Here is a 26,128-nt window from a genome sequence, read left to right as displayed (position 1 = left end):
GTCTACCACTAAACCATGTCCCAAACACTGAACACTTTCAAGGATGGTGATTGCACCACTCCTTGGCCAGCCTGTTCCAATGCCTGACCACCTTCTCAGTGAAGAAATTGTTCCTCAGGTAGATTATAGAATTAGCTGACCAAAAGCACCATGCAGGTTGACCAAAAATAGGTATGAAAGAAATAGAAAATACAGTTCTATTGGATAAATAGTTGGAGAAAATACTTGGCAAAAATTTCCCTAATAGCTGTCAGAGTGCTTGGATCTTCTTGGACCTCTTGATGCAATTCGTGGTAAATTAATTACATATTCTGTCAATGAGGATTGACCACAATTAAAAACACAGCTCACGTTGGGGCAGGGCTGGGCTGTCCCTGGTCTCTGTGCCTTAGGAGATGGACACAACTGATTTCTTTTCATCTCTGGAGCTAAGAGATAAAGCAACAGCAGGATGTGTCAGGAATTAAGGCTGACCTGTCCTTGCAGTGGGATGGAGGAATAGGCTGTGCCACTTGTTGAGGACTTTTCCATTTCTTTGAATAATGGAATCACAGAATGATCTGGGTTAGAAGGGCCCTTAAAGACCACCCTGTTCCACCCCCTGCAATGTGCAGGGACACCTTCCACTATCCCAGGGTGCTCCAAGCCCCATCCAACCTGGCCTTGGACACTTCCAGGGATCCAGGGGCAGCCACAGCTTCTCTGGTCAGCCTGTGCCAGGGTCTCACCAGTGTCTAAATAAATAATTTCTTCTGAATATCTAATCTAAATCAACTATTCTTCATCTTAGAGCCATTTTCCCTGATTCTATCTCTATATGCCCTTGTAAAAAGTACTTCTCCTAATCCCCTTTTTGATACTGGAAGGATTTTATTAGGTTTCCCTAAAAGTTATTTTAAATTATTAGAGCTGCAAATAGAATCAATTGAAATAATTTTCTTTTTCATTGAAGAAAAATTATATTATGTCCCCCTTACTCTTTGAAATCACAGAGTAAGATATCTAAATCAGCTTTAGAGAAACTGTTCTGCCCAGCTGCCTATGCAATCAGCTTCAAGTGGCTGCTTTGGATCCTCGTGCAGGGAGGGAAACCTGCTTTCTCCTTTCTCCAGATCCTAAGGGTACAAACTTCCTCAGCCACTCAAATTTGTGTCTGAAGGAAGAAGGAAGCCCAATGGAAGTCAGTGACCACACATAACAAAATACATCCCTTGCTCTTGGAAAGGCTGAGGCTCTCTGGAAAAAGCTCTGACTCCATGTGGGAGTGAAGAACACTCCAGAGAAAAGAACCCCAAACAAATCAGAGATGAAGTCTAAGTGCAGGGCTGCCTACAAGACTGTCCTGCAGACAGGAATCCTACAGAGCTCCAGGAATGGCTTAAAAAATCAGATTCAGATTTTAGTGTGTTTTTAGTGTAATGTTGGAGGCAGTGGTTGCTTTGGGAAGAATAATCAACATTTATAGACTGACTTATTTTCTCATACCCCCTGTATTCCAAAGAGGCCATTAATTCAGAATACTTTCACCTGAAGGTAAAATAAATTCCTGTACAATTTGTTTATGTATCCTGTCTCACCCAATCTTTAGCCATTCAAACCTCCAGTGGCAAAGTGTCCCAGAATTTGTGTGATTGCAACTTCTGGGCACAAGGTGATCTTTAGGATTTCTGATTGATAGCAAGTACCTCTGTACTCAATAATCAATAATGTATTATTGCAGACTGAAAATCACTTGTGTTCTCTAACATATTCAGGTTTTGAACTTTTTCTGGGGTATTTTTTTTACTGTTCTCTGCAAAGTGAGTGTGGCTCCCCATACAGTAGCAATCAGTATAGAAGTTTGTTTGTTAACTTTCACTGAGTTGATGTAGATGTTGCTTTCAAAAATGCCCTTTGTAACTAATAACTCTTCACTACAACCCTGGAAGGCTCACAAGTTATGGCATGGTGGTTTAGGCAAGAGGGTGGGTGGGAAAAAGTCAATAATAATACCAATAAAAAAGCCATATTTCTGATCAAAGCAGCAAGTGCTTGAATAAAGATTATATTAAAAAGAGAAAAATGTAGAGGTCTTGTTAAAATCTTTGGGTTAGTGTCCAGTTATGTGGATTTTCCCTCTAGTGCTTATTCTGGCATTCATTAAACCCTGATAAGTTACATAGAAACACTTGAAAGAATGATTAGAAATGCTATGTGTGAATAATAGAATTGCTTAAAGGGAAATGGAAATTCTTAAAGGGAAATGCATACTGACATGGAAAGTGAACTTGTGCAATTTTCTCATTGTCCTGGGTTATTATCTTATTCTTCTTATTTTGAGGGTTTTGAATTTGTATCCTTTTATGTTCACAGTTTGGGAGCTGCTTAGGGAAATAATATTGCTGCAGTGGGATTCAGATGTGCTGAAGGTTTTTCAAAAAGCAAAGTATCTTCTTTCTGGTGTCTTTTTTTGAGAGGCTGAGGCTCGAATTTGGAGAGGAAAGGAATTAAAAAGAGAAAAATTCCAAACCAACACAGGGCTTTCCTCTCCATCCTCCTGTGCTCTTGGGGTGAAAGTCCTCATAATTCAGTTTCAGATGATTTTTCACAGGTGTTTCTTGGTAAATAGGTCCAACAGAGTCCACTTTGCATGGAAAGGGCATCTTGCCAACAGGAATGACAAAGGAACCCTTCATGTTGCAGGAAATGATGCAGCCAGCACCTTCAGAAGGTTTTTTGCTTGAGTAAAGGTTTATTTCTTGTTTACTTGGTGCTGCTATTTAACCAACCAGAGTGTTAATGGCTGCAATGGAGATTAAACCAAGATTAACTTGTTGCCATGAGAACATGTTCTATTCCTTTGCTCTGCTCTTTATGTTACAGAAATAATATATCAGCACTGAGGCAGAGGGGAGCAGAGCTGATCCTGTGGTTGAATTAGGAAGTCAAGCTATAAAAGCCCTAATCTAAACTGTGGGATAATGAGATGTGAGAGGATTTTCTGAGGTCCACTGCTGATCACATCATGTTTGTTTAGTAAGATGGGAGTGTTTTCACTGATATAAAATCTTAGATTTCATCGAGAGAAGTTTCAAAACCAGCCTTCAATACTTTAAGCCACAGTGATTTAATGGGACATGGAAAAGCATTTTTTAAGCCATTTTGAGGTTTTGTGCTCTACATGAGCTATATGTGGGTATAACATTGACATGCCTTTCCTTGCCAATGTTATCCAGTGGAATTTGAGAAGTGTTTTTCCCTTGTGTTTTCTTTTTCAACAGTCAGATAAAACCTCCAAGTCAGAGGACGAAACCCTGCACCTCTGATTTCAATGTCTGTGTTGACACAACTCTCAGAGAAGGTTCTGTGGGGAAATTCAGATGCAGTGAGCTCCCAGATCCACCCACCTTTCACCCCTCAGAGACCACACAGGTAGATGATGGCAGAGTAGAAACACCTGAGGTCACCCACTGACAACAGGTCCACGGGTCCTTCATGGTCTGCAAAGATTTCAAGCAAACTGGGGCCCAGAGAATCACATGTGCTCGGAAAACTGGTTTTGCCTTATTTCTAGGACCTGTAATTCCTGGTTTATTGCTGCTGTGTGCTGTGGGTCAGGTCTTGCTCTGTGTCAAGGAGAAGGTGTAGATGCATTCTGAATATTGTTGCATAGCTTGCTTTTCCAAAGAGACACTCAAGGTAAACCCAAAAGATTCATCTTGCCTACCTGAAATAATCTCTCCCTAAAATTGATGTCTAAGATGCATAAATTTCCCTTGCAAGGTGTTGATTTCTCTCAGCTGAAGGAGCCATGCTCAGGCTCAGACACTCGTGGCAAAACACCCAAATGTACAAACTGTATAAAAAGCCAGACCTAGGAGAAAGCATTGCATGGAGATTATTTCCCATGGGGATAGGAATGTTCTCTGAACTGGTTCTGTAGGACTCCTTCATAATTTTGCTGGTGAAAATGTAGTACTGCAAAACCATGGCCTTCTGAGGATGGCACAAGACATCAGGGTTGGATTTTCTGGTGACATCTGGAAGAGAGACACTTCTTTGTGACTGAAAGGGGGGAGGTTTAGACTAGATGTTAGAACAAAATTCCTCTCTATGAGGCTGGTGAGGCCCTGGCACAGGGTGCCCAGAGAAACTGTGGTTGCTCCATCCCTGGAAGTGTCCAAGGCCAGGTTGGACAAGGTTTGGATCAGCCTGGGGTAGGGGATTGGAATGAAATCGTCTTTAAGGTTCTTCCCCACCCAAACTGGTCTATGGCCCCATTATTTTACTGTTAATCACTTTTCCTCTAATCTCTGGACGAATTCAGTATCAAATTTTAGGTAGATTGGGCTATTTTAGCAACGCATTCAGCTGATTGGTGAAAACTACATTAAGCTCCTTCTGTTGCCAACACATTCATGCAAAAATTGAGCAATATTAAGCAATTCTATTCTGCATTTTTGTAAAACCAATACCACTCTTAGTTTTTCTGTAAAAAAAATATTTTAATCTTCACCTTAAATACACACCTTAAATGTGTATTTTAACATGTACACATGGCGTATTATGTTTGTAATATCTGAAATAAAATGTGCATATATATATTTATATAGTTAGATTGTAAGATAATAATATCTAGTAGATGCATAACAGGATTCTGCTGCCTTTGGTGTACAGATCATGCAATAGTGGAGCTGTCTCTTTCTTTCTTCCTGCTGCCACAATCCTTTTGGTCACCATCACCCGCCTGCAATCCAGTGATCTAAAAAACAGGGACTGGCAGTGACAAAGCATCAGAGGGAAGCTAAAATCCGTGTGGCATGTGACATAGAGAAAAGGTCACATTGCCCTGCATCAGCCTTCTCTTAAGTCAAGTTAATTAATGGTTCTTTTTTTTTTCTAATTCAACTGGATGGGCCTCCAGGCAAAGCACTATTTGTAATGGCACCGTGCTCTGGAGTCACCCAGCCTGGCTGTGCCCCTGCATGTCCCCGTGTCTTCAGGCCAGGAGGCATCAGCTCAACACTCCACTCACTTTTCAGGTGTGTGTACTGCTCCCAGGTCACCTGACAAAGGGTAATAATGAGCCTGATCTAGGTGACTTGCCACTGAAAATCCAAACACTGCCATGAGACCTACGGGCAGGAGATGCAAAGGAAGTCTCAAATGAGAAGCCACAATAATTTCAGCCTTCTCTGTTGCGAATGTACAATGGATTTCTGTTCACAAAAGAAAAAGAATCACCTCAAAACAGGAAAGGGGATTGAAACAAAGAGGCAAAATACGTCCCTGGTCCTTGCTGAGGGCAGGTCTGACTGAGCAGCAGTGTCTGCCTCTTTCCTCATCTCTGCCTCCACCTTGGCTGGGAGGTGGTTTATGATATGGTTTATTGGGCATGATGGTGTTTGGTTGAAGGCTGGACTTGATGATCCTGGAGGTCTTTTCCAACCTGAACAGTTCTATGATTCTACGAGTCTATGATTCTATGGTTCAACAATTCTATGATTCTATGAGTCTATGATGTGTTTGTGTCCTTTTCCCTGTGTGCTGTGCACAGATGTTGTTGGCTGAGGTGCTGTCCATGGCTCTGGACCTGCTTGGGGTCCTCCTGGGGGGCCTGACCTCACATTCCCATTATCCTTCTCTGTGTGGATACATTCACACACAGCCCCAGCCTCTGCTTCTGACTCCTCCTGGCACTGATGGAATCTGCTGTGGGTCAGCCCTGTGTGTCTCTGAACCTGTGCTCAGAGCAAATGTTTCTTTGCACACAGGCAAGGGCACACAACAGAGAGTCCACTCCAAAAACCATGGTGGTGGAATCCTGGTGGTGTAGCCACTCCTCACCTATTCCCACTTTTCCTCTTGCATTTGCTCAGTGTGTCTGTAGGATTTACACAGCTTTTTGGTGACTGTGACACATTTTTTAGGGACACAATTTTCATCCTGTGTTTGCCAGAGCATCTGGATTAGCGAGATGCCCATGTGTGGTGAGCTGATTTGGTGGCACCACCAAACATCAGGGTATTTCCCACAATTAAATGTGTCCAGAACCTCACTGAACTCATAGATTAAGACTGACTGTTGAAGACCAGAGTTCAGTCCAGCAGTATCAACCTACAGAGACACAAGCTGAGTAGAGACAGGAAATCATTCCCAGGTTTGCTCCTCGGGTGACTCCCAAGGATCATACAAGTCTTGCCAAGCCCATCCTCCTTGTATTAATTAAGGTTGAAGTGGGTAGGCAGGTTTCTCCTCAGCTGTTGTCAATCTATTTCCTATTTCCAGCAGGGAAATAACATCTAGGAAGTGATTAAGTTGTCCCTTCCTTCCCTTCCACTCAAGTTCAAGTTCTGCTCTTGCAATAAACAGGAGGCACACACCAACAGCTTGGTTTCCGGCCCCATTAATAGTGATCTTAATAATAACCATAAATACTTGGCTTGTTTTCATTTTAAATATTTTTCTAGTAGAAGAAAATGTCAGTGGTCTAATGGAAGGTGTCCCTGCCCATGGCAGGGGGCTGGAACTTGACAATATTTGAAGGTCCCTTCAATCCAAGCCATTGTGTGACTCTGAACTTCCAAAGCCTGATGATGTTCAGCAACTTTCAACGATGCCAAAAGAATGCCAGATATTTCACACAACATCTACTTGGTCTTTTCCTCTGGGTGTGAACTCTGCTCTCAAATAGGCCCAGCAATAATCTGGGCTGCAGGTTTCTCTTTCCATTTCCTTTGGCTTGGGATACCTGAATTGGGATACACCTGACTGGTGTGGTCTCTGCCTGCTGTTAAATTTTGCAGGTAAAATTGTGGGCACAGGAGCACTCTCCAGGGGCAGAAGTTCAGGTGGACAGGGGTGATATCCATGTTAACATAAATAAAATGACACAGAGGTGCAATCCAGTGCCCTGCAGAAATGTTTACCACAGCCCCCTGCATGCTGTAGTCCTGGCCAAGTAATACTCTCCCAAACAATTACTGGGATCTTGGTTGCAATTTGGGAGTTTTCATGCCAAGGAACATTCCCAGCTGGTCTGGTGGATGAGTCCATCCTGTTTTTGAAGTTGAGCTAGTTTAGAAGATAATGTAACCAGATCATGTCAGTTGGCCTTGGTGTCTGAGAATACTCCTGGGCACATTTAATTTACTGGTGAAGATGTAGCCAGAATGTTTCTTCAGGATCATCCATTACTTAAATATCTATGTTGAAGCTGATTTTTTTCACCCTAGTCTGATTGTTTCCCTCTGCCTCTGGTTTTAAAGATCTTATTTTTCCCTTTTGGCTGCTGTAACTAATCTGGGATGTGATCTGCTGTCTTCATAAATCCATGCTGTGTGGGTTTACTCAGTTTTCAAAGATGCTCACGTTCCAAGAGCTGCTGTTTCTTTTTCGTTTTCCAGCTCTGAGGTGATTAAGCAACTCTGACTATAGTGAATTAATTAAAAGTCATCCTTTCTCTTCTGCAGTTTGCGTGTTAGGATTTTTGAACCGTTTTTGTTGTTTTTTGCCTTTTTAGGGTATCTCATCCAAATTTACATAGTCAGCAAAGTCATTGCTGACCCTGTTTGAGTATGGAGAGCTGGTAAAGAAAAATTTGATGGTGGCAACCTCATTTTTAGCTCTATTAGTGCCTCCCATGCTCCTGAGTGGCTTGAAATTGGGCATATCCTCATCCCTGGAAGTGTTCAAGGTCAGGTTGGATGGGGCTTTGAACAACTTGGTGTAATGGAAGGTATCCCTGCCCATGGCCAACTCTTAGTGTGGCCATTTATATAATCATTAAAATCCCTTTTGCTCCAGACCAGATTAGTTGCATTCAAATTGGGATGGTCACAAATCACATTAAGCCTCAGACTTTTCCTAGACACAGTTTTGGTCAGTGCTAGCTGACCTAGACATAAAAACATGCCAAACATTGTTCTAGGAATGTAGAATATTTGTGATTGAGTACTAGGTCTAAGGCATAAACCTTCATAAGTGTGGACATAGCCTCAGTGTACCTCTTTTAAAGACTAATGAGAAAAGTCGGTGTCCCACTCTATCCCAGAAGGTGGAAAATGTATGATTCAACCTTTTGAGACTTTTCATCATGGACAACATGTTTAACATGCCATCCCTACCCCAATCCTAGACAAAAAAAAGTGTCTGTGGCTGTTCAGATGTTTATTCTGTTCTTTTTCTGTCCTTTATGAAAGAAATCAGCCCACCAAGATCTCAGACATTGTTCCTGGCTTCCATATTCATAGCTAAGTTGTGAGGTGTTCTGACCCTCTTCAGTCCACACTGGCATCATTAATATTGAGAGTTACTCCCACTTCTATGAGAGGAGTTTGGTCTTTGTGAGTAGAAGAACTGGCAGGTTACTGTTCCCCTCAATTCTTTCTTATTGATCTCTCAAATATGGAATAAAAGCAAGAGCATTGGCAAAATAAACCCTGAGGAAGCACAGGAAAGGGCTGAGTGATACCTTTCAGTTCTTTCAGTGATTTCTGCTGCTTAGAGCAGGGAGGAGAAAAATTTGGAGTACAGGAGGTGGTGGGGCAGCCTTCAAATTGGCAATTTTAATTGGTACAGCTTGCTCAAATAGTATGTAAGGGTAGAGCCAGAACTATCCTGGTTCACAACATATTCTATGCAGAGACTTCTTGCATAAAGTGTCTTTATATTTCTTTTAAATATTTTTGTCACTCATTATTAAGTGGACAGAATTGAGATCTCAGTTTTAGTGGTTGTTCCCAAGCTTACTTTTGTATGATTTGGGATTACCTGGGAAAATATTAACCACCTGGACTTGAATTATATGAAGAATCTGATTACTAAACTGGACTGTAGCTGTCAGGTCCTTGGAACCCTTTTTTTTTTTTTTTTCCAGCAGGAGAAGGAGGTGAATTGCCCTGCTGGAATTGGAGTTTGGATCTGGTGTAGGTCTCTCTAGGGCTCAACTCCTAAAAGGTTAATCTCCCTTTCTCTTCCTGCTCTCTTCCTTCCTCTAAGCCATCTGAGGAGGATGTCACTGACAGCTTTTTGGGGCATAGCAAAGGGAACTGCTATCTCCACAGACCCCTGGCCATAACACCATCCAGGCAGATAATCTAACCCATTCTCACTGCAGTCCAGCACTGTCAGTTTGCACAAACCATCAGGATAATCTCTGAACAGTCATGGAAGCACTGTTCTGATGAAACACGGGGTATTGATCTCCCCTGATCATCCTGTTTGCTCCTGGGGTGGCTGGTGGTGCCTGGAGGTGAGATGTGGATGTGGTGACTCCGAGATGTGACATGGAGTTTTGATGGCACCGACTTGATCAACATCCCCGTGTCCCTTGGACGCCTGCTGGATGCTCGTGCAAAGGTCAGGCATCTTTAGTGCTCTCCCAGAAGGTTTTTAATGGAGTGAGCTGCTAGCTTTTATCCTTCCCCATAATTTCATGAGGCAGAATCCCCCCCTCCCCCAGGCAAGCAGCCAGCCTGCCACCAGCCATTCCCTTTAAAATTATGATGAAGCTTGAAATAAAACACAGCCACGGACTGAACCCACTAACCCTCAGTCCAAAGGTATTAAGGCTGCTGGTTGATAGAGACAATATCTAGTTCTTGGAAATGTTTTGCTTCTAGCACCCCTGGATGATTAGGAAGAGAGGACTTGGTGAAAAAGATAATGATTCTGTATTTGCTGTGGAAATGACAAGTGCAATTAGAATTGCCAACTGAGTTGTGATCAAAATTCTGATTAATTACTTACTGCTATTTCACAGAGAAGAAATTAGTGCGTATCTAATTGGTGTTACTGAAATGTATTCTGTGCCTCGCTTGCATAAATTAAATGTACAGAACAAATGTACTGCGTGTCCATGAGAGGGAGAGAAAGAGATGGAGCAAAGTGAGTGTCTGATACTGGGCAAGATCCTCAGGTGATGCAAATCAGGGCTGCTCTGGTGACACCCCTGGATGCTGAGGCTCAGACCTGGGATGCTAAAAGAGGTGCTTTGATTTGGGTGTTTACCGGGGGTCTGTGCTGTATGAAAAGAAGAGGTCAGGCTGGAGGATCACAGCAGCCTTTCCTCCAGTCTTATCAAATCTCACTCTATCAAAACCAGTCACAGCAGTATGAAATCCTATTTTCAGCTTGTGATACCACGGCACCAACCCCCACCATACCATCAGAGACTCGCTATCGTATGATTTTTGTTTGCTTATTTATTTCAATTTCAGCTCTGCACATGCTCCAGGCACATATACAATAATGGCAATTACACATTGTACAAAGCACATCAATAATTTTAGTATGAAAGAGAAGGGAAAGGCAGAGATTGGAGTGCTTTAATCGGCAGGACCACATTATGTCAATGAAGCAGGGACACGGAGGACTGATTAGATAAATTCTCCCTTGCAGTTCCAGCACCCAGCACTGAAGTGCCCACCATGTTCTGAAAATTAAATGCATGCATTAAACATGTATCTGCATTTATTTTCCCTCTGGTATTTTTTTTTTTTTTTTTTTTTTTTTTTTTTGGTTTTTCTAACAAACAGAATCTTGTGGAAAAGAAAAAAACATCCCTAGATGGGAGCTTTGGCAGTGCATTTGCTCATTTTTTCTTTAAGGAAGTCAAATTGATACCTTGATGGAGAGGGCTGTGTCAGTGGGGATGAGATGAGCTTCCTCCTCCTCCCTGCTCCCCTCAATTAACTTTTATTCTTCAAGGGGAAACAGGAGAAAGGGTGCAGAAGTGGGGAAGCAAAGAGACCCTCTGGTTTTGCTAATCTGTGGAATTGTTACTTTGAAAGAAGTTATTTTCCTGAACAGTGGTCTAACTTCTTGCACACTGTAAGTGTAGCTGCACTGAATTTAAAGGGTCATTTCAATAATCCCCAAAATTATGATGAAATCCAGCAGCCCTATTAATTACCTTGCAGCATCTTGCCATTATCCTTGTCTTCCCTTGCCTTTGGCCTATCCTCATTACACTGGCATAGAAATATACATCCAAACCATAAATTATTCTTTTTTTTTTAATTTCCCATTCTTTCCATAATGACCTGGTGTCCTGCCTCTTAAACAAATATTTCACTTCCTCCCACTTCAGTCTGAAAGGGCACAGCCATCACCAGCCAGCTGTAATGTCCTTTCTTTTCCTGCCTTCCTTTCTCTCCCTCTCTTATCTCCATGATCTTCTCTTCCCTGTCTCCCTCCCCCCAGACAGCTTTATTAAATTCAGACCTCTACTTCTGAGGCCTCTCTGTCTGAGCTCCTGCTCCATGTGAGACATGGAGAATGAAAGGAAAAAAAAAAAAAAGTCAAGATTCCCTTGTATTCCTCCTCTCCTTAATGTCCTTGGCAGCACAGGGATGCTTTCCACAGCACGTCCTTCTGCCTGGATATTCAGGTTACTGACTGTAGTTCTGCCATTTAACATTATTTACCATTTTGGGACCCCAGGGAAACACAACGTGCAAGAAAATATGAATCCATTTTTGACAACTGACAACACGTGCTTGACATAATGTACCACCCTTTTGGGATGGATTTGGGCTGGAAAGGGGAATTACACATAAACAGAATTGATGTGGCTTCCATGGAGGGTGGTTGTAGCCCAGATGTTCTTGTTAAGGCAATACAGGTTTGGAAATGTCTTGCACCAGTTTTCTACCTGCTGGATTAGCCTTGGTTCTTAGCACTGAGTACTTTGTGTGCTCTGACTCTTGTATGCCATCCTTGTGGCATACACACACAATCTACAAGTCTTCAGCCTGCTGTCTCCTGTGACTGGCACATGAGATTTGTGAAAACTGAACAAACCCTGCCAGATGGGCTCTTTGAAGGCTCTCCAAAACATCTTGGCTCTTTGTGGAACTGAAAGACACTCTCTGATGGCCCAAACTAGCAGAAATGCTTGTGGAGTTTCCTGCTGAGAGCTTTTCAACTGGTGTGTCCAGAAAATTAAATGTGTTCTAATATTTTTTGTGCCATAGAATAAACAAGTGAAATAATGCTTGGCCTTGTCTGATGGGTGTGTCTGGCAATGCAGCTGTTATACCAAAAAAAAAAAAAACAAAACAAAACCAGAATTGTCCATGCTGACAATTCTCTTCATAAAAGTTAGATAATGTAAACTTTTATACATGAAGGGTGTCCTTTAAAGTCCAGAAGGATGGCTGAGCTAAGAAGCCTTGGAGAATCCTGAATTGTTCTGCCTAACCTAACATATATCAATGTTCTTTTTTTCTTCTTTTTTCCCTGGTGCTAAAACACTAAAAACTCTCAAAGAAGCAAATCTGCCTAATGCACCTCTGGTTTCTTGTGCACAGATAATATTTTCTCACCTGACAGCTTTGATGAGGTTTTGAAGAAATTGAATATTTTTATACTTAGCCCCATAATGAGGGCAATGATAAATAAACACATAGTGCCCCAACACCAAGAGTCTCAAAAATGTTATTGACTGTCATAGTTTAGGGCTTGAGCATAAGCTAAGTGCCCTCAATAACATTTATTTTCTATTTTCCACAATGATCTGGAAGATTGCCCGGTGTAGGAATGCAGCTTTATAATTTTATTGTCAGATAGGGTCAAGACATCAGCTGTTTTACATTGGCCTCATGCTGTCACCAGCGAGACCACCTGAGGAAGTGGCCTGCTGGGAATGCATTTTAACCATCCAAACAGGGACATCCAAACCTCTGCAAGCTCAGCCACCAGAAATTACAGGGAAAAGCAGAGAACAAATGGGCTTCGGTTTTGCTTCCTTCTAACACCATGCAATGGGCTGTCATTTCTCTTTTCTGCTTCCCATTGCAGCCAGAAATGTTTTCAGACTAAACAAGTCCCTGAAACCTGAAACTTGGCCATCACTTATGGAAGTACCCTGTGCAGCACGGTTAATAAATAAAAAGTTAAGAAAAATATAAAGACAACCTTTCCACTATTAACAAAAGACTCTTCAAAGCTACTCTTTTGCTCTGGGCTTTTACAATAATAAGCTGAAAAAATACATTAGAGAGCAGACTCCTTTCTAGCCACTTCATATTTCATTTTGCCTCTCACTTGTCTATTTATTTTCACGTCTTTCCTGATTACTTCTCAATTGTAGAAAGACAACATTAGGCACAATGAGTTTTAAATATACTCCCTGGCCAAAATAACTCCAAGGGCTGTCTGAAATTTCAAACAGCTCACTAGTAAGTCTGGAATAAAATAGAAAGGAAGTGATCTTTACTACTTAGAGCAGGGCAATCAGGACTGGTGGATTATTTCAATGCTCCATCAATATACTTATTATTTTTCTCCCTGGGCATCACACCACACAACCAGGATCAGTGTGACTCTGTCCATTCACCTTTATATGAACATGAAGAACACTGAGATGTTCCCCCTCCAAACATATTCCTTTCCTGTTGGAGAAGGCTTGGGATGGGACAAGAACAGACCTTGGAGCACCTAAAATAACCACACATGAGTATAACAACTATTTGCAAAATCAACCCTCAAAGCTTCTTCAAACCATCTTGAAAGCATCTGAAGTTCTGAATGAAAGTGTCATTGGGGCCACACATCATCTCTGAGTAATTTTCACCCCTGGCAGCCCCTCTGGACATACTCTAACCTGGGAGTTTTGTCCTATGAAGCTTAAAAGCCTAAAATGTAGATCTGCTGTGATTTGTGATAAAGCCCTCAGAAGCCTGATGTAACTTTGTAGTTAGCCTTGCTCTCAATAGAAGTTTGAAATATATGACATCTGGAAATCTCTTCTGACCTATGTTTTCCTCCCAAAGTTGTAGACATGGTATTTTAGGACTATGCCAAGAGACACATTTGATTTTTCGGAAGTGGTGTTTGAAATCAATGTGCTTCTGTTCCTGCACCCATGTTGGTTCCAGAGGTTAGAAATAATTTTTTAGGGTCTTGTTCTATTTGCTCAACTTTGTTTTGGATAAGTTCTCTAATTTTGGGCTTTACAAGGTATTTTGCTGAGAGCTCCCTCTGTTTCCTGTGTGAGCTGCACTGTTCAGGAGCAGACAGAGCCTTGGTTTTCAGGGTGACTGCACCTTGCACATGTGGGAGTACCTGGATGCCATGGCTTGGTCATCAGAGCTACAAAAGCCAAATGCAGAGTTTGGTCTTTTTCAGGGTATTCATCAAAAATTTGTTTGTATCTTATTTATATCTCTGTCAGGAATAGGGGGACTTTCTAATTTTTAGGTTGATGGTAGTGACTTCATCTCCCTCCTTTCTCTCTTTTCTCTCATTCAAAACTGGAGAAGATGGTTACTTAGAAGTGTGTACAGAGCTCTCATTTTCCTCTTATTTCAGAACATGATCGTGGATTGGGCTGGCTGTTCCACAAGCCTCATTAGCAACATCATTAGTGCTTGGGCTCATTTTACCCAATGGCACTGGCACTTAGTGCTATGGTTTAATGGCAAGGTGCTGATTGGTCATAGGTTGGACTTGATGATCTTGGAGATCTTTTCCAAGCTTAATGGTTTGGTGATTCTCTCATTCTAAAGACAAGCCTTCAGTCCAAAATATGTGTCTAGGTTTCACACATAGCCAGCAGAGACAGATACCTCCAGAAGTGATACAATCCATCCAAAGAAAAGCAGGAATGAATGACCCTCTAAAAGTCTCTCCTCTCCCTCTCTCTAATGATTATTGTCTAGATGAACAGCTTAGACCAGACAATTAGCTTAGACTACATGCTTAACATTTAGGCAGCTAGAATTAATGTGATGAATCCCTTCTATGTGCTCAGATAATGACTGTAGCCTTTGTGTCTCAAATTTTAGCTCTTCAATATGTTTTCATAGGTGTTCAGATTCTGCACTGTGCTCTCAGATTAATTTCAACTTCCAAGGCTTAAAATACTTGCCTCCCATTACTGTTCATTGTCATAAATATGTCATGGCATAATATAGCTGTCTGTACCCATAATGAAATCCTTCTGCTTTAAGATTCAAGTCCACAGCCTACACAGGACTAATATTGCTGAAAATCACCCTAATAATGTCACAGGGACTCTGGTGCTTGTGAACCTTTCTGTTATGAGTGCAGGCTCTTGGACTGAACCTTCAGCCAAGGCAGGTGCAAGCAAGATTTTAACTTTTTTTTTTTAATAGCTTAGATGGGAAAAGAAAAGGAAAGAAAGAAAGAAAGAGCGAGAAAGAAAGAATCCAAAGTGATATCTGTAATTACAATATTCCCAAAAGAAATTAATATAACCTGTTAAAAAAATCCCTCACTTATATTAGTTCTCCTAGGTTCCTAATTGGTTTCAAGCTCTTGCTACTTATATTTTTGTTTTCCTACAAAGATAATCTTCTAATTTCCAACCTAAGCCTCCCTGGCTAAAATACTAATACCTTTATTTTGTTCTCTCTGTATTGGACATGGGAAACCAACCTTCCTTCCTAACAATGTTAAAAACCTTCCATAAACTACTTATATATTTAACTATATTAACTGAAATGTCTGCAGTCTTTCTGGGCTGAAAACGGGATATATGAAATATGTTTTTTTAAACGGCATTGGTGGGGAAAAAAAGGGGGTTTAATAATATAGTTTTACATGTACACAGATCAAAAATAATTATAATTTTTCAGGGAAAGTTAAAAACTTAGTAAAAGTTTGGTATTTAGTCAAAATGTGTTATTTGTCAATGAAAAAGGGAGAAAATAGGACAAATGAAAGCTTCTGTTCTGCCCTCTCAACCTATTTCTTACAGAAATTACTGTCATGTTAAAGCTTATTTCTAACCCAAATATTTCCAGAAATTGCAGGTATTTGGCATTTTCCTTCTAGCCTGCTCTGATGGAAAATCACTCAGTCTCTTTGTGAGCAAGTTCCCAGGACCAAAGAACTGTTCTCATTGGGAAGAAATGATAATAATAATAGCAGTAAAGTGCAGTTCCCTGAAAATTTTATTTTGAGGCAGTTCATTTTATGCCCTAACTTTATTTTTGCAGAAGAAAAGGATGATTTGTCTTTGCAGTGACTGCAGGCCAAGGAGGGAAAGCAAAGCTGAGAACCTCCCCGTCCATAACAGCGATGCTCTGAACAGAGTTCAAGTTTATTTGACTAATTCTTTCACCACTTGTCAGAGAACATACTTTTGTTTGTGGTAACAGAACGAGCTCTTTCCTCCCCCGTTCCTCCAGCGAGTAGCACGAGCACTTGTGTGGAGCACAAATTACCGTAACCATTATGATGTTTGCTGTCAAACTCATTTATTTATGCAACTGCTGTGGAAAGGCCTGGGGCCCAAAAGCAACCCTGAAAGATTTCAGAGCCCTGGTGTGGGGTCATGAAAGGGAAAGTGAGGGGGAGGGAGAAGCCTCCACTAGTTATGAGAAAGGAACTGACACAGGAAATGGTCACATATGGCACAGATTTATTGTGTCCGGGACTTCCCATTCAAAAGTCATTATATCCACAGCTCAGAGCAGTGCATGGCACAGCCACATTCATTTTTAGGTCTGGCATCTGACAAAATTGCTGTTCTGCTTTCAGGTGGTGGTGGTGGTGATTTTATCATTCTTAGACCAGAGAGATGCTGACTGGAATACTGTTGGCAAAAGCTCTGCAGTTTGCTGCCCCTCATCTTTATGTTGAGCCACAGGTATTGGTGTGACTAAAGCTTCAGTCAGTGAACCTCACTGGTCAGGAGAGAAAAATCCTCTTTAAAATACCTAGAGGAAATCAGGATTATCTTCAAGGGAAAGAAAATGGGAAAAGCTTTGGTAGTGACATGAGAAAAAACCTGATACCTGCAGAACAGCGTGTTTTTCAAAGGTGAAATCATAGGGATGAAAATATGTTTCTCTTTGCATTTTTGTTTGTCTTTCCTGGGAGACAGGACCCATCTCACATAGAGTTGTCTTTTTGGAAGGTGGTTAATGACTTCAAGAGGTTTGTGAGAGGAGTTTGTTTGTCTTACCTGCTTCATGAGACCACCTAAAAGCTTCAGTCCAGACTATTTAACTATTTTTGTCTCCATGCACTATAAAATGTCTGGTAACACTTTTGCCACTGCATTGGATTTGTTCCTGAAATAAGCATTATGGGGACCTTTGTGTTGTCTGGATCACTAAAATGACCAAAGTCCACAAATCATCAATAATAATGCAGACAAAAATCCTTCCCAATTGTGTCTTTCTGATTAAGTTTAGCAAAATTATGACAAGCTGGTATGGGCCAGTGCTGACAGCAGCAGGAATGGGCTCTACCCAGTCAAGCAGGATATGGACACTGGAGCTTCCCATTGCACCAATAGTACAGCTCCAAGCCCACTTTTGTCCCAGTCCACACAGCAGTGTCCAAATTAACTCCTGGGTGCTTTCCAAAAATTAGCAAGAGTCAGGAGCCAGTTCAACAATGCAGTTTGGAGGTGATCACTCTCTTCTGGAGGGTCTATGATTTTAATTCTATGAAAGTGCCATAGCTGGTTTCAGGGACTAGAACCTGACTTGGCACTAGTTGTTTTATAAGTTTTGCTGGATAAAATGCTCTAGCAGCTCGGTTCCAGCTGAATCTTCTGGACACAGGTATTTCCAGGTGTGGCACCTTGCAATTGAGAAGATTTGTGGAATTATAAGGAAAACCCTTTTATCCAACCTGGTCAGGGCAACCTCACTAAAGGGCCCTTCCAGATTTACTGACCCAGCTCCTTTGAGAGGGCTCAAGATATTTTTTCCTGGCTGGGTTATTATTCTCCTCCCCAAATTTCGTGGGTTTGTGAGACAGGTTTGGTGTTTTCTCTCAAATACAAAGACCAGCAATGATCTCTCTGACTCAGGAGGTTCCTGACCTGTAAATCACTGAAAGCTTGAGGAGCATTTTGGGTGAACTTTTCTATATGAATTCTTTGTTCCCATACTCTTTCTGATCCCTGTCGGAGAGTATTCTGACCTCAGAGAGTTGCTGGTCTCTCTTCTTAAGACTTTACTTGTGCACTGATGCTTTGAGGTCAAGAATGAGTTATTATTATCATCTCTGGGAACTGGAAAATTGTAATTTTTTGTTCGTGACTGGGACAGATATATTGTCATCTGCAGCATGTGCCTTCCCTCTCAGGCATGGGGAGCCCTGAAGGGTTGATGCAAACATAAAAATGGACAACTGTATGAAAGAGGCAAGTAACACTTGATTTTACAGAGAATAAGTAGTTGCAGTGTGTGTGGCCATATCAAAACATGCACACAATGAATGCAGGAGCAAATATTTCATGTACTACACCTGTTGTTCTTTGGATTTGCATGTGAAAGGGAAGGGTGAATGCAAATCTCAAGATGTGTAAGAAGAGGGTTTTACTACTGACTTTCCTTCACAGGAAGCACCAACAACTGTCTTTTCTCTTCTTGGGCACCTACTTTAATAAACTTTGAAGGAACATAGTACACAAATGTGGCTGAAATTGGCTTGGGGAGGGGTCAAAGTTTTTTTATAGAAGAACAATAAACAGGAGAGCATAAAATTCCCACACAGAGTGATGTTATGAGACTCATTTCCTTCCAAAATAATTTTCTTTAAGAGAAAGAATTAACAGCCTAAAGCAGTCACTCTATTTTTATTTACATGGTTCCTGCTATGAGTACATATTTATATGTGTGTGTGTTCCCATGGTTTAACCCCAGCTGGCAACTCAGCCTCACACAGCCCTTCACTCACACAGCCCTATGGGATGGAGGAGAGAACTGGAAGAGTAAAAGGGAGAAAACTTGGGAGTTGAGATAAAGACCTTTAAACAGGGAAATTAAAAAAAAAAAAAGTAAAAAAGCAAGAAAAGCAAAACAAATAATTCGTTCACCACTCCCCATGGGCAAGGAGGAGTTCAGCCACTCCAGTGGGATTCCATCCCAGGTAACAGTGACTTGGGAAGACAAATATCCTCCCCTTCCGTCCTTCTCCTCCCAGTTTTGTATGCTAAACATGACTCCACATGGTTTGGGATATCCCTTGGGTCACCAGGGGTCAGCTGTCCTGGCTGTGTCCCCTCCCAAATCCTTGTGCACCCCCAGCCCATTCCCTGCTGGGATGAGGAGCAGAAAATGCCTCCACTCTGTGCAAGCCCCACTCAGCAATAATGAAAACATCTCTGTGCTATTAACACCCTTTTCAGCACAAATCCAAAACACAGCCCCAAACAGCTACTGTGAATAAAATCAACTCTGCCTGAACCAGAACCAGCACATTTGTACACAAACACATGAGAAGTGTTTGTACCACTGTGCCTTCCTCTGCAACCAAACTCAGAATAATTTACCTTTTCTGCATTTCCAAGGTGCTATTTCTGGGCCCTTTTTTTTTTCTTTTTTCCCCCCTTTATTTCCCATTTGAATGTCAGCAGGTCAAAAGGAACAGTTAATGCTGATGAATATTTCCCCCTCAGCAAAGATATGTGCTGGCCAGCCCAAGGCCAATAAATTGCAATTTCTAAACAGTGTCCCATTTATCTCTCCCCTCCCCCTTCCTCCCCTCCTTGCTTTTATATTTTTGTAGCTATAATTGTAGTTAAATTAGAAATAACTGATGGGCAAATCCAGTCAGATGGAAAGAAAATTGTGGGAGATTTATTTTATTTTGATAAAAAACTGACATTGCCTTTTGTTTTTGTCAAAAAGAGACTCTATTTTTCCTTGTACCATGAATTGTGAAATCTATCACAAAATGGGTGAAAATTATTGAAGCAAATGGTGGTGTTAACCTGAAGGGGAAAATCATTAATGTTGATGTATTTCATTCAATTTTAAATGTAGAATTTATTTTATTTTATTTATTTGGCATTGGGGAACAAGGGAAAAGGCAGGAGACTTGTAAAGGACTCTATGTGCCTTTAAGTCAAAACATCTATTTTAAAAAATGCTCTTCTCTCCTTCCACTTTTCTCCATTTTTCTAAATAAAGGATATGATGGTGATGGTGGTAGTGGTGGAGGTTTTTTTTCCTAAGCAGAGAGGGCCCCCTTGGCGCATTATTCTTTTCAAATGTGAAATGAGGTGGAAAATCCTCATTTCATGACAGGAAGGACAAATATTGACACAAAGTTAATATTTGTCAGGAGCCCTAGAAGCAACCTGAGTGCTAAAATCTCATCTAGATGTATGTGCTGGTGTGTTTATGTAAATAAATAAATAATAAATTGGCCTCGATGATGGGTGGAACCTGCAGAAAGCAAAGTCTGCTTGCTGAGGTGGAGGATTTATCTGCAGAGGGTGAACACACACACATTCACAAACAGGTGAATTCACGAGCCCAAAGCACACGTGTCCCCTTCCTCTGCCTGGGTGCACAAGATCCCAGCATGAAAGTCTACAATATGTGAACATCTTGTCCGTGTTTCCCACACATATCTGAAGACTATGATTGACTCTTTTTTCCCCTTTTTTTCTCCCTCTCACACACGTGTGTGTGTGTGTGCAAACACATACAAATAGAACCTGTGTAATCCAATTTCACCCATAGCGGGGGGATGCTTCTGGAATTTATCACTGCTATTGTTCATCACCAATGTAAATAGCACATGTCAGCTCAATATTCAGTGGTCACTCAGTATTTATTAAGTCCTGTCCACTCTGGCCTTTTTTAGAGGAAAGCCCTGGGGCAGATTAGCTGCTGGCCGTGACACGCCGCGTCACTTATCTGTTCACATTGATTATCAGAGTCAGCTGTGGCCAGGACTCACTTTTTTCTTCTCCTCTCAGACCCCTCTTACAAGCACCCCTGCTTGGATTTTCATGAGGAAATAATCAGATTAGGGCTTCAGTGGCGAGTTCATATGGAGTTCTCTTTCTCCAATGTGCTACTAACCGAATAAACGTGTTTTGTGGTAAATTGTAAATGACATTATGATTACTAAGGCCAGCATGGGTTTCATTTAAAAGTGATCGAAATTGCAGGCTGCAGAAATTGTGACTGGCAGATAAGGCCGTTTGGAAGAAGACAGGCAATGATGCATGTGTGTGCATGCGTGTGTGCAGGACACCAAGCCAGCCCCCTTTGCAAGGCAGGCAGGGCTAAGGAAACTTCTGAGAAATCCTGAAATATCATCAAATCCCATTTGTAGACATGAGAAATGTCACCAGGGGGAGATGGGGTGTTTCCAGGAGAGCTGTGGATGAGCTGTGTCAGCCTTTGTGGGCAGGCTGCTGGCGGCACAGCGCGTCCTCCCAGCGCTCCGGGACAATCCCAGTGTCTCTGAGCACAGCATTTCCACTTCTGCTCTGAACAGAGTTGTTCTTCACTCTCCTTTTGCCTCCAGCACAAACTGACAGCAAAATACTACAGCAAAATAGTTACACTGAAAAGCAAAAAAAAAGAAAATCAGAAAAAAAAAACCAAAACAGGGAAAAGCAAGAAAAGGGAAGCAAATCTGTAAGCTGGTGTCTAAAAATAGAGGGTTTGTACAGATCCCATCTCACTTGGACATCCTCCCTGAGCAGATCTTGACATTTATGTAATTCCAATGCTTCCCTTGGTGACATGCAGAGGGAGGGCTCATTCTGGGGAATGTTCACAGACCACAGGCTGCACATGATGATTCCCCTGGAAATACAGAGTAGGTGAGAACCCACAGGTCCAGGCTTTGAGATGTGACTAGAAGCTGAGCCCAGAGTCATTTAATGGAATCATAGAATGCCTTGGGTTGGAAGTGACCTTAAAGATCATCCAGTTCCAACACTGCTGCCATGGGCAGGGACACCTTCCACTGCACCACGCTGCTCAGAGCCCCCTCCAACACTTCTCACAGTTCATTTTCTTTTTAGGAGTCTGCTACTTTTATCTAGCAGGAATTTTCACATAATGTGTCCTTGATAAGGGATGTCCTGGTACCTTAATATCCTCTTATTCGTCCAGAAGTTTGTGACTCTCAAGGACGTTGTTGTCCCTTGTTTTTTATATGAACTGAGTACATGTCCCCAGGTGCTGAATGGAGAGCACAGAGTTACTTTGGACATTGGCCATGCTTTGCCCAACACATTTGTGAGCACAGCTGACTAAGGAAGGAGCAAACTGGGTGAGGGAAGCAGAAGTCTAGCTGGCTACAGCAACAAATTCCTCCTTTAATTTTATTTTGAAGAGAGGAAGGAAAAACAGAAACATACATCTTTTTCTAAGATGCTCCAGGCAGAAATGTTTATGGTTTTGGTGCCTGTATCTGAACTCATTTAGTTTTATTCTCTCTTTATAATAAGTGGTGATCTCATCATTTCAGCCTGAGGCACAATTTCTCTCATCTTAAAGCAGAGACCTGTATTTGGTCAGATGGAGCACACTGTAAACTTGTAGCACCTTTCAGGACTTTTGACAAAGGTATGGAGTGGCAGCACAAGGGGGAATGGCATCAAACTAACAGGGGCAGGGTTAAATTTGATACTGCAAAGAGATTCTTTACTGTGAGGATGTCGAGGCATTGGATGCCCAGAGAAGCTGTGGATTCCCCATTCCTGGAAGTGTTCAAGGACAGGTAGGATGGGCAGGTCTGAGCAACCTGGCCTATTGGAAGAGATCCTTTTCAGGAGGGTTGGAACTACATTATATTTAAGGTTCAACATTTCAAGCCAAACCATTTTGTAAGTCTATGATTCTAACTCAGAAGACAGTGTGGATTGCATCTCTTCTCTCTAGAGCCTTCCATAAAAGGATCTCTTGACTTGTCTGCAGTCACTTGGGAGGGGATTTAGTGGGAAATCCTGAGATATGTGTAATGATCTTCACCCCTGTTACATTCAGTGAAAGAACAAAAGTGTTATCTAAAGTGGCATTTGCACTCCCATTCATTGTGTGTTACACCTACAGATGTTGCAGCTACCAAAAGAAGTCCAGGTGACACTCTGCACTTGTGTTTAAGAGCCAGGATCCCACCTCTGGTCAATAAAACTATAGGATTGTAAAGTGTAATCCAGATGACTAAACAGAAGTATTTTAGGGTGAATTTAATTGGTTTTAAACTGCTTTATATAGATGAGAATTTGGTATGTTTCAGTTACACAAATGTGTGTTTAGTGTGATTTCTGGTGCTGTGGGGTGTCCTTGCAGGGCATATGTCTTCCACAGACCCTGTGTCACATGTCTCAGGTACCTCAGGACATCCCAAACAGATCTAGACACCTGCATGTGAGCAAATGGTTGAAATTCCAGATCTCAAGTGACTGCAGTGGGAGTCTGGACATTTGGAACATGTATGAGAGTCTACTATATTTGTAGGCATCTAAATCTGGTGATTTCTTCCAGCTCTAAAACTTTATGAGGTGGTTCATCACTGGAATAGATTAATGATGTTCTGGTCCTTTCCAGTGTTTTCTATTTGAAGTGCAGTCTCTGTAAGTGGGATGAGACAGCATTTTGTAGGGTTAAATTATCCTTGCAAACACTTACAGTCATGTCTTGAGTCATCACCCTGCTACAGGCTTGGGACCAGGAAATATGTAGAAGGCACAAGGACATGGGAAAAAGTGCTGGGTCAGACAAAAAGTGTGTCTTGCATGTATGCTCTTCCAATGGATACTGTAGTTTGATATCTAGAAAGAGCAAGGCAGGTCTGTGTGATGCTTCTCTGTTATTTGCTTTCAGTCCTCAACAATTTTCAACTCCAGGACATCTAGAGGTAGATGCAGTTTCTATCTATTTAATATCCCTCGGTGTCCAGGCTTCTCTTAAAACTCTGTACAATTTTAGCACTGACAAAATGGCTTTAAGTTTAGAATGGGAAAATAAGAGCTACGAAAAAAAATTGTTTGTGATGATGTCTGAAACAATTAATTTTTTTCCCCATCTCCATTTATTCTCTTCCAGGAATTTACAGAGATGACAGTAAGTGCCTCTTCAAGCCCTCAGTACAAGGCTACTTCTGCAAACAGACAGATCATGCACTTGTCATCTTGGAAAACTTGGACTCCAGTGTGGAGAGCCAGAGACTGTTCCCAGTGCTTACAATAACTGACAGCTTTATGGACACCTTCACTGATGAGACCTCACATTCTTTGTGTTACCCTGCAGAGCATCGTTCTACTTTCTTCTCTGTTCTGCCCTCCACCAAACTCACCACAGTTTGCTTCCCAGACCTGGAACCTCTGGCTTTCAGACTCTTCCTGCTCAGTGGCCAAAACACAACCAGGCTGCCCCTGGCCATATTCTTCACTGAACCCCTCAGCCTTCGTGTTTTCATCCAAGGGAATTACATCTCTCCTACCCCATCTTCTTTTTCACTGAGTGCAGGGACAGGAGCCAATTACTTCAGCTTTGAGGAAAACCTTCTCTATGTTCTCCTCGATGAGAAGGAACCTGTGGAAATAATTGCTGGCCTTTCCCTTCTTGTGGCTTTCACTGTAACTGAGGCTGTTGGTGAGGCAACCATAACACATAGACTGGCTGATTTCTTGAAGGTTGGCCATGACCAAGTCAGAGTTGTCCATAATGTGCTGGGAGGTGAAAGCACTTTGAAAGCAATCTCAGCCAATGCCAGCAAAAAGAGATATCACTGCCCTAACATGGCATTTTGCACAGCCTTTCAGAGCAGATACAGCCCACAGGAAGAGGGGACACAAGCAGGGAGCACCCGGGCTCTGCATCCACCTGATGGGGCTGAGCCATCAAGAGTGCTGATCATCGAGCTTGGTGATCTGCCAGGCCATCCAAGAAATGAGTTCACAAGTGACAGCCTAAGGAGTTTGGCCAGAACAATTATCAACACTCATCAGACTGGAGACCTTCAGGGTGGCCTTGGCTTGCCAGTTGACACCTTAATGGTGACTGAGTCTGCTTTGCTGTCCTCAGGAGAAGGTAACAGTAGGTAAGTAGAAGATATATCATCACCATCATCACACTTAAATCATACTGATTTAAGTGTAGCAAGGCAATTTATCCACTTGATGTACTTATTAAGTGAATTCTACCTTGACTGAAATATGACTAACCATGCTGAAACATGTTTTAAAGTTTCCATGACTTGCCCAGAGAAGCTGAGGCTGCCCCATCCCTGGAAGTGTCCAAGGCAGGGTTGGACAGGGCTTGAAGTAACCTGGGACAGTGGAAGGTGTCCCTGCCCATGGCAGGGGGTGGAACCTGATAATCTTTAAGGTCCCTTCCAGCCCACACCATTCCATGATTCTGTGATGTCAGAGCTGTGCCCCAGTACTAGCTGGACTCCCAAGTATCAATTACCATGTTTTTCTGTTGGTGCTGATGAATCTCTGGAATGCAGAGATGTCAGTGGTGCCTTAAATGAGGAATAGAGTTCCTGGAAGCCTGCCTTGAAACTATAAAGAATTGGGTTAATTCAGGCTATCACAGCTCTTAAATTCTAAATTCTATTAATGTTTATAAATAAATGTTTATAAATAAATGTTTATAAATTGATGTGGCAGCAGGAATGCATTATTGAAGATGGGTTGTTGTCTTAACTACCTTGAAGATCCAAACACCTATTCATATACTTTGAAAATTTAAGGCCACAAAAATCTATTTAATCTTTTACTTCAATATCCTGCATTAAACAAGCCACTACTTTTCACTTTGATGCCTTAGGGTCCACAATTCTTTTTACCTAAAATTCTTGGCACCATCTGGTTGTGACAATACAAGAGCTGGACACATTCAATACTGCCTGAACATGTTGGATCCTATTCCTGTTCTTTCTGTCACAAATACTTGCCCATTTCCTCTTGTCAGCCTCTACCTCCACAATCCCATGAGAGCATCTGGTTCTTTCCTCCACATCAGTAACTTTCTGGGCATTGACTCTTCCTCCTCCTCCAGATACCTTCAGAGTAATCAAATCACCTCACTCTCTGCTTTGGATAAAAATCAGAATGTTTGAGTTCTGGTGAGTCAGTCTTTCTTTCTTTCTTTCTTTCTTTCTTTCTTTCTTTCTCTCTCTCTCTCTCTCTCTCTCTCTCTCTCTCTGTTTCTGAATCTGTTTGGAAGTGTGCATGACTGAAAATCAAGGTTTCCTTCTTGGTGGATTCCCCAGCTTTGGTCATTTTTAAGATTCAGCTGGACAGGGTGCTGAGCCACTTTGACTAGACCATTTTTTTTCCAAAGAAAGGTTGGATCACAGGATCATTGAGGTCCCTCCCAACCTGGTATTCTATGATTTTATGGTATTGGTTCCAAATGTAAAAGTGGTATTAAATCCCATTTTCTACTAGCAC

General features: G+C 41.8%; 1 protein-coding gene across 1 annotated transcript in view; it reads left to right on the top strand.

Annotated features, from left to right (window-relative positions):
• The window catches only part of PKHD1 (PKHD1 ciliary IPT domain containing fibrocystin/polyductin), a 229,390-nt gene that overhangs the window by 176,438 nt on the left and 26,824 nt on the right, over nt 1-26,128 (top strand). The window contains exon 59 of the mRNA XM_088162528.1: nt 23,772-24,768. Within this exon, the coding sequence (XP_088018654.1) occupies nt 23,772-24,768 (997 nt within the window). The remainder of the gene's footprint in view (nt 1-23,771; nt 24,769-26,128) is intronic.

This window comes from Sturnus vulgaris, chromosome 3 (genome assembly GCF_052056855.1).
Source record: "Sturnus vulgaris isolate bStuVul1 chromosome 3, bStuVul1.hap1, whole genome shotgun sequence".
In the NCBI taxonomy this organism is placed as follows: domain Eukaryota; kingdom Metazoa; phylum Chordata; class Aves; order Passeriformes; family Sturnidae; genus Sturnus; species Sturnus vulgaris.
The sequence above is the reverse complement of the archived record's forward strand: the minus strand, read 5'-3'. Positions and strand labels throughout refer to the sequence as shown.